Below are 9,006 nucleotides of genomic sequence, written 5' to 3' on the forward strand. Positions count from 1 at the left end.
TCCCCCCTCCCCTTTCCGTCCTCTCCCTCCCTTCCCTCCCACCTCATCCTTTCTCTCCTCTCTCTCCCCCCATGGCAGGAGGGACTTCTACAAGATCCTGGGGGTGTCCCGTGGTGCCTCCATCAAGGACATCAAGAAGGCTTATCGCAAACTGGCGCTGCAGCTGCATCCCGACAGGAATCCTGATGACCCACGGGCACAGGAGAAGTTCCAGGACCTGGGAGCAGCCTATGAGGTGAGCTCAAGGGGGCTGGGAGTGCCCCCCTGTCCCTGCAGCCTGGGGGAAGGAATTGGTAGCACCTTGAAGCTTCTCAGGCTTCCCAGCACAGCCTGGGAAGGGTGTCTGGAGCTCCTGGTGGAACAGGCTGGGGCTTGGCCAGGGAGTGGAGTCATGAGGATCCATCCTGTGACACTCAGGAAGGCTTGGAGGGATGTAAAGGTTCTTCCCTGAGGTGCAAGTGGAATCCATCCTCCCCTTATTATCATGATGGGTTCCATCCCACACCTGTTGGCACAGAATCCTAGCATGGGTTGGAAAAGACCTTAAAGCTCATTTCATTCCAACCCCCTGCCCTGGATAGGGACGCCTTCCATAGTGATATCAAATCCCTTCCCTTCCTTCTCTCTAACCCCATCACTTTGCATCTTCTCCTTATTGCTCTGTCCGGTTCTATCCTCTCCTTGGTGCTATATCAAATTTCAGATACTCCAGAGAGAGAGGCTGCAGGTTGCTCAGAAACCTCCTCCTGCCAGAGTACAGTCAAACTCCTCAGCCAGGAGAAGGCCAAAGCAGCAAGTAAAAATTCTTTGGAGTTTACTAACAGCTCTTTGTTGCTTACTAAGAGTTCCTTGAGGGAGAAGCAGAGGTGCCTGAGCTGTGAGCATTGGCACAGGGACAGGTGTGTGTGTGTAGGGCCTGGCTGTGATTCATCTGAGCTGCTGGGAGAGCAAAGGATCTGTGCTTGGCTTTTTAGAGTGGGAAAAACCCATCATGGGTCACATATCCATGAGGATTCCTGTTGCTTCCCAGATAATATTGTGGCATGCAAGTGATACTTCACACTCCTAGCACATGAAATACATCCCATATGGATTATTGCCCAAAGCTTTCCCTGGCTGTGCATCCATGGCAGTGGGATGTGTGGATAGGATCTGTTTCTTCCATGCTTCCTGTCCTTTCTGTCTTCCTCTTGTCACTGCTGAATTCCACCTGCTCCTGCCATATCCCCCATGGAGCAGAGAGACCTTGTGGAGGTGGTGCTGCAAAATTCCCTCAGCAACAATTCCCAGCAGTTACTTCACTTGCTGTTTGGGTGGGAACTTGGGATCCCATGGGAGGAATCCAGCTCCAGGGGGGGAAGGGTTTGTGGTGCCTTTGAATGGGAAGGAAGACTAAGTGTGCTTGTAGACTTGTGGATCTCTGTGTCAGGAAAGAGCAAAATCAAATCTTAACCATTAAAATAGATGCTTTACAACCTTAGAGGTCCTGACTGAGGCACAAGGGTGGGATTTTGTGCTCAGTTTTCCCAGTGTGTCCTGTTTTGTAGGATTTGAGTTATTCCTTCTGATTCTTTTTCCAGATAAACTCAGTTTTCTTTGTTTTCCCTGTGACTGCTGCTTCTTCCCTGAGCTAACTCCACTTTTATGGGTTTCAGTGAGAAATGCTGAACTTCTGAGCCCAGTGCAGCCACCAAGTCCTAGCCAGGGCTGCTTGGCTCCCATGGAGAAGAGCTGGGGGCCTTGTCCCCTCAGCTGCGGGTGAATTCCTTGGCTGCTTCCCTCCCTTTCCCAGGTGCTGTCGGATGAGGAGAAGAGGAAGCAGTACGATGCCTACGGTGAGGAAGGCCTGAAGGATGGGCACCAGAGCTCCCATGGAGACATCTTCTCCCAGTAAGGAGGTTTTCCAGCTGGTCCTCAGCTTTTGTGGTGCTTGTACACATCTCTGGCATGGTTTTCCCTCAACACAGAGCCACTGGTGGGCAGTGAGAGTTGAGGTACATTCCCAGTGCAATTCCCAGTCCAAGCTACAAGGAGCAACCAGTGGGTGACTTCCCGCATGGACACCTCCTGCCAGTGTGGGAGATTTGTCACCTGCATGAACCATGGGGGAACTTTCTCCTGTCTGGAGCTGACATTTCAGCTGTTGCCACAGGTCAATTGTGCATGTTGGGGACACCTTTCCTGCTGTGCTGACTTGTACAACACCTGTGGAATCTAGAGCACTCAAATCTAAAGGCACTTGGATGTTGCTTAGGCAGGACTTGATTTTCTGCCTCTTGGGAATAGCTAGGCCTAAATTTCCTACCACAATTCCTGAAGCTGCTCATCTCCTGTACCCCTGGGTGAGAGCTCTCACTGCCTGCTGCTCTGCTTTGCCCTGAGGGAAAACATTTAGGCTTGCTAGGAAGCTTCTCGCACCTCCTTGTCCGCAAACTGCTGAAACCTAAGCTGCTAGCAGTGCCCTGCAGTGCTACTCAGAGCTTACACCTTGTGGTAGTGGCAGCTGAGCAGCAGTGCAGCACAGAGAGGATTTTTCTTAGCCACTGATCAGATTTTGGGGTGTTCTTGCTCTAAAACTTGAGGGGTTTAGTAGAAAAACTCTTGCAAAGTGTTTGCTTTGTTTGAAGGCTTTGGCTTGTGTCTTGAGGGAGCAACCTCTTTAGGTTCTGGGATATGTTCTGGAGCTCTGGGGCTGGAGGAGGCTGTTCTTAAGTGGGATAGAAGCACTTTCCCAGTAGCACATTGCTGCTGCCTTGGGTGACTCTCTTCATCCATTCCATCCTGGACTAATTCGTGTGCTCATCTCCAGCTTCTTTGGGGACTTTGGATTCATGTTTGGGGGGAACCCTCGTCAGCAGGACCGAAACATCCCCCGAGGGAGTGACATCATTGTGGACCTGGAGGTCACCCTGGAGGAGGTGTATTCAGGAAACTTTGTAGAAGTAAGTTTGCTTCTCTGTTGGTGCTTCCAGCTTGTCCTGAGCACTGCTCAGAACATCTCCCCCCAAACAGCAGAGATGAAACAGTTGCTCCTTTGCTCAGTGTGTGGATGAGGATGTTTTGCTGCTCTTTACTGGATTTGCTGAAGAAACAACACGTGTAGTCACCTTTGCCATCTGGCAGTGTCTCCATGAGGTGATACTTCATGTAGCAGCATTTCCTGGCTGTCAGTGCCAGCTGGAGCCTTTGTAGTGCAGCAGCCCAGCTGGAAAAGGTGTGAATGATCCCTCTGTAGACTACAGTGACCTTTGGGAACCTGTTTATAAGCCTCAAATTGCCTTTGCAATTCTTGCCAAACCACATAGAGGAGTTTTCCTAGTCTCTGTGTGTGGCCAAACATGTCACAGGAAGCTTTCGGATAGCATCAGCAAGAAAAGGAGGTGACAATTCTTCTTCCTTTTCAGCAAGCTTCATTTCTGGTACTGCCAGTCCCTGCTGCTCTGTATGGTGGGGTTGGCACTGGCTGATTTTGTGTGCTGAGTGCTTTAGGGAACTCCCAGTCATTCCCCCATTGTGTGGGACAAGGCAGCAATATGACCCAAGTGTGAGCTTGTCCCATCCTAGTGTTTCCCTTTAGGAAGATGTGCAGGAAAAAGAATGGAAATGGCAACAGTGGTATCACCATTTCTCTGGCATTTAATGTGATCACAGGGTGAAAACTTGGAGTGTTTTGAGGGCACATTTGCAGTTCCTGTGGAGGCAGCACCCAAAAATGTGTCCCCACCATGGCAGGGGGGTTGGAACAAGGTGATCTTTATGGTTCCTTCCATCCCAGACCACCCTGTGGGTCTATCTTCAGGCTGTTTGAGACATCCAGAGCCTCGTGGAAGCTCAGGAGTGCTGGCATCAACCTCTTCCTCTTCCCTGCAGGTTGTCAGGAACAAGCCAGTGGCCAGACAGGCTCCTGGCAAACGGAAATGCAACTGCAGGCAGGAGATGAGGACCACCCAGCTGGGGCCTGGGCGATTCCAGATGACCCAGGAGGTTGTTTGTGACGAATGTCCCAATGTCAAGTGAGTTGGATGATGCTCTTTGCTGCTCTGGTGAATCCTGGAATTGTTTCTAGAGTAACGTTCAAAACCTGCCACTAGGTGGGGGCAAGTGCCTGTGTTCCCGAGGAGAACTTGGGAGAACTCCTCATTTGCAAGGGGCCAGGCTTTGTCCTTCTGGCAGAGGTGGCCAGTTCTGTTGGATGTGGAGCTCACCGGTTTCCTCTTCCAGCCTTTTATTTCTTGCACAGTCACACCACAGTGCAAGTTCTCCTACAAAATTTGACTTAATAGAATTATGGAACCATCAGAGTTGGAGGAGACCTCTAAGATCGAGTCCAACCATTAACCTGTCACTGCTGCAACCCCTAAACCAGATCCTCCAGTGCCAAATCCAGACACCTCTTAAAAACCCCCAGAGATGGTGACTCTACCACCTCCCTGGGCCATGTCCCAGTGCCTCAACACCCTCACAGGGAAAACATTTCTCCTCACATCTAATCTGACTCTGCCCTGGCTCAGCTCAAGGCCATTCCCTCTTTCCAGCTGCAAAGGGTTGGGCATAGAATGCTGAGTTGGAGACACATCCACATGCTGACTCTGCATTTAAGAGCTTCACTTGGCCTTCTGTTCTAGCTGAGGCTAGTGGGGAGGCAGCTCTTACCCTCCAGTTGCAGATGTGAGCAAGCAGAGGGTGTGGGAGCTCGTGAGGGTGTTCTCATTGCCCAGTAGCACAAACAGAAGTTGAAATAGAGTCGAAATAAAGAGTTCAGAGCTGAGTGCTGCTCTGCTCTTCCCCTCTGCAGGCTTGTGAACGAGGAGAGGACACTGGAAGTGGAGATAGAGCCAGGTGTGAGGGATGGCATGGAGTATCCCTTCATCGGGGAAGGTATGTGTGTGCTCAGCTCTCACTCCTCCATGCTGGAAGGCTCCCTAACCGTGCTTTGGGTACTTGATGATGTGCTTGGAAGTGCTGTGTCCTTCCATATTCCTTGCTAAAAGTGGCTACCACCAAGTCCCACTCCCTTTGCTGGTTTTGGGGAATGCACAAACCAGAGCTCTAAAGCTGAGGTTGCAGACAACACTTGAGCAGGAACATGTGTTCCAGGCTTGAGCAGGTGAGGGAATCCCCTCTGCACAAGGAGCTGAACCTTCCCATGAGTAAAGGGCATCACTAACATGCAGCTCTGCCAGAACACGTGGGAGGGATGAGGCAACACTCAATTCTCAGCTCTTGTGTAAGCACATCTAAGTCATCTAAACAGTACTTTTCCCTTTACCACATGGGCTGCAAGTCCCTCTTGTGTTCCACATCCTGCTTGTTCCTTCACTTGCTCCTGACTAGCTCCTCTAAACAGCTTCTCTTTCTCCCTGCCAGGTGAGCCCCACGTGGATGGGGAACCAGGTGATCTGCGCTTCCGAATCAAAGTCCTCAAGTAAGTCCTTGGTCTGATTAAGCCTCTCTTCCTGCTGGCTACAAAAACAGCTTGCAAGACGTTTTCTGGCCAGTGTTGCCTGCCTGGCCAGCATGGAACTTGCCCTGGTACTCACTCTGCTGCTGCTGGAGCAGCTGGATTGGGCACTGGTGGAAGTGGAGTTATCACGGCATCTTAATCTGTTTGGCTTGGATCTGTGGGGTGTGAGTCACATGAAACAGCTCCTTTTTCCACAAACACACTCTCTTCTTATAGTAAGGAAATGCACTACTAAGAAAATTGGCGTGAGTCACAATCTCTTGCCACACCTCAGCACTCACTGCCCTAGAAATAGAAAGGGCATTTGATGGCAGGTCCCTCACACAGGAAAATGATCTAAATCAGATACATTCCTCACTTCCTCTCTTCTTGCTGAATTCTCCAGGCTCCCAAACAGAGGGGAAGGAGCTGAAGGACCTGTTTCCCCTATGGGGAAGGAGAAGAGTTCAGTGTCTCTTGTTTTTCCCCAGGCACCCAGTGTTTGAAAGGAGAGGAGATGACTTGTACACAAACGTGACAATCTCGCTGGTCGAGGCACTCACAGGCTTTGAGATGGACATTGCCCACTTGGATGGGCACAAGGTGAGGCCCAAGGTGCTGTGTGTAACCCTCATTTCCCTGCAGGTCTCCTGTGCTGAAGGTTAGTTCACTCAGGGTCATCTTATATGCGCTATTCCCTCTGCTAGAGCCTTCTAAACCAGCTGCCATGGAGCCGAAACTCTCTCTGAAGGCTGTACAGTGTGGGTCTTGCTTCCAGGCTGTCCCAGCAGTGTTAGTTCTGCCTCTACCCCTTGGATATCACATTCTGGCATAGGATCAGTGTCAACTAGAGCTTTCCAGTGGGTTGGAAAGGGCATTCTGGTCACTTAGCATCTTTATTTATGATCTGGACTTGAGGAGTGAGTGACCCTGAGGATATTTACAGAGGGCACCGAGTTAGGTGTGAGTGTGGATCTGCCTGAGGGGAGGAAAGGTCTACAGAGAGACCTGGACAGTCTTGATCAGTGACTGAGGACAACTGCAGGAAGATCACTAAGGCTCAGTGCTGGTCCTGCCCAGGGGGGTGGTGGAGTCACCACCCCTGGAGGTGTTCAAGGAACGACTGGATATGCTCTGGTCTCCTTGCCAAGGTGGTGATCAGTCACAGGTTGAACTCCATGATCCTGGAGGTCTTTGCCAACCTCAAATGCTCCTGCGATTCTGGTTCAGTAACTTAATGCTCTAAAACTCCTTTTCTCTCCAGGTTCATGTGGCTCGGGATAAAATCACCAAACCTGGTGCCAAGCTGTGGAAGAAGGGAGAAGGTCTTCCAAACTTTGACAACAACAACATCAAAGGCTCTCTAATAATCACCTTCGATGTGGAGTTCCCCAAGGAGCAGCTGACAGCTGAGCAGCGGGAAGGTGTGTGTTTGGAGCACTCCAGAGCACCTGGCACAGCTCCCCCAGTGCCTGGAGGGGCTGTCCTGGCCCTCTGCCCCTGGTACAGCATCACACAGTTGGCTGATGCCCTGTGGGTGACTTCCACTTCCCTTGGAAGCAAGGGAAATGGCTGCTGTGGTTGTAGGGAGCCATGCAGGTTGGGATGTGCTGCTGCTGGAATGGAGCACTTGGCATAGATTCATAGATCACAGAATAATCACAGTTGTGACCCTTGAGGATCATTTAGTCCAACTCCTGACCCTGCCCAGGACACCCCAACATTCCACCCTGTGCCTGAGAGCATTGGACAAACATTCCTGGAGCTCTGTCAGCCTTGGGGCTGTGACCACTGCCCTGGGGAGCTGTTCAGTGCCCAGACACCTCTGGGGGAAGAACCTTTGCCTGATATTCAACCTAACCCTGTTCCAGTGCCCAAACACCTCTGGGGTAAGAACCTTTGCCTAATATTCAACCTCAACCTCCCCTGACACAACTCCGGGCCATTCCCTCAGGTCTTGTCACTGGTGGTCAGAGAGAAGAGGTTCACAGAATGTTAAGGGGTTGGAGTGGACCTTAAGAGATGATCAGTCCCAACTCCCTGCCCTGGCAGGGACACCTCCCAGCAGCTCAGATTAAGACCAGACATGTGTGCAACTGCTTTGTTTTGGAGTGTCTGAACCCACAGCCTGGCTGGGCTTAGCCTCTCTCTGCTCTGCCTCAGCTGGAGTGGGATCACAAAGGGTTTTCCAGCCCCTGCTGCTGCTTTCTTGAAGGCAAGACTTGTTGAAATGCCTGTGCTGTGGAGGGTGAGGAGTGTCACACCACACAAGGAGAAGGGATGTTCCTCTCTACACCTTCTGCCCTGCTCTCTCCAGGAGAGATTTGCATCTCAGCCTCAGTGCTCAGATGGAATCCTGGAGGAATCCTCAATTCATCAGGAGGGTAAATCCCATGCTCCTAGCTGGGAATTCTTTGCCCTAGCAGCCTCTGTGGTTGGTTCTGCTGCTCTGCATGAAGCATCAGAGGAGGTGCCAAGGGCCCTCATGGGACAAAGATGTCCCTGGCATCTGCCAGTGCAGCTCCTCATGCAGTCCCCATGCCCACAACTTTTTCTTGCTGTTCAGGACTTCTTCTGAAGGTGCTTTTTTTAGTGGACTCAGGCAGCTCTCCTGGTGCAGTGAGGCAATTGTGGAGCCATCCTGGACTCCTCAAGGTCAGAGAGGGAAGCTAAGCCCTGGGTGGGCTTTGCTCCACATGCAGCTGCAGCTCCAGATGTGCCGTGGCTCTCCCTGCAGCTATTTGGGCTGTGAGCTCTGTGCCCCTGGGCTGTTCTGGGAGTCTCCTGAGTATTCTTTCTGTCCCTGTGTTGCCAGTGTGTCATGCAGGGCTCAGCCACCACATCGCTGTGAGGTCTCATTCCAGGCTCTGCTGCTCTTCTGGAAGCTTCCTCAGGCAGCAGTACCTCTGGAACAGATGTGAAGCTGTTCCAGCTGTTGCTCTGGGCAGTTAAGAGGAGACTGGGAAACACAAGCCTCTGTGTTTGAATTATTCGCAGCCCTTTCTGGCTCTCTGGGACAGGTGATGGAACTGCCAGGAGTGTGTTCCAGCTCAGGGCACTCACTGGGTGTTTCTCTCCATCCTGAAGCAATTCCCCATTTCCCAGGGGAAGCTGACTGGATAGGTAGTCAGATACACTAGAGAGCTCCAAGCATGCAGTGACTGAAGGAGTTTTATCAGGGACTGGGTCTGTCCCTGTGGCATGGCAGCAGCTCAGGGTACACATCCAAAGGGAAACTCAGGCTCAGAATCCAAAACATTCCTTTGTCCTTATTGTTGGCTCTGCTCCTCATTTCTTATCTCCTAACCATGTGTGCAACTCAGAAGATACTGTGGCTCTGACACCACCACTCTGAGCTCTGGAGTCAGAGCAATAACATCCTTTCTTTCCTGCCAGTGGGAATAATCTCCTGTTGATCCAAGGTGACTCTCTGTGTTGTGACCTGTCACTGCTTGTTGCTAGCAGCAAAGTCTCTAAGTCAAAACTTACCTCTGGCTCTGGTAAAAACCTTCCTGAAGTGCTGCAGCACCAAATGTCCAGGATTCCTGGTTAGAATTCCTGCT

General features: G+C 51.3%; 1 protein-coding gene across 1 annotated transcript in view; it reads left to right on the top strand.

Moving 5' to 3' along the window:
* Positions 1-70: 70 nt before the first annotated feature.
* DNAJB11 (DnaJ (Hsp40) homolog, subfamily B, member 11) overlaps positions 71-9,006 on the top strand; it is a gene marked incomplete at its 5' end in the record, with an annotated part of 10,825 nt that continues 1,889 nt past the window's right edge. The window contains 8 exons of the mRNA XM_009071112.1: positions 71-235; positions 1,793-1,890; positions 2,810-2,942; positions 3,871-4,013; positions 4,796-4,878; positions 5,368-5,425; positions 5,935-6,046; positions 6,708-6,867. Of these exons, the coding sequence (XP_009069360.1) occupies positions 71-235; positions 1,793-1,890; positions 2,810-2,942; positions 3,871-4,013; positions 4,796-4,878; positions 5,368-5,425; positions 5,935-6,046; positions 6,708-6,867 (952 nt within the window). The remainder of the gene's footprint in view (positions 236-1,792; positions 1,891-2,809; positions 2,943-3,870; positions 4,014-4,795; positions 4,879-5,367; positions 5,426-5,934; positions 6,047-6,707; positions 6,868-9,006) is intronic.

The sequence above is a fragment of the Acanthisitta chloris genome, unplaced genomic scaffold (genome assembly GCF_000695815.1).
Source record: "Acanthisitta chloris isolate BGI_N310 unplaced genomic scaffold, ASM69581v1 scaffold34733, whole genome shotgun sequence".
Lineage (NCBI taxonomy): Eukaryota > Metazoa > Chordata > Aves > Passeriformes > Acanthisittidae > Acanthisitta > Acanthisitta chloris.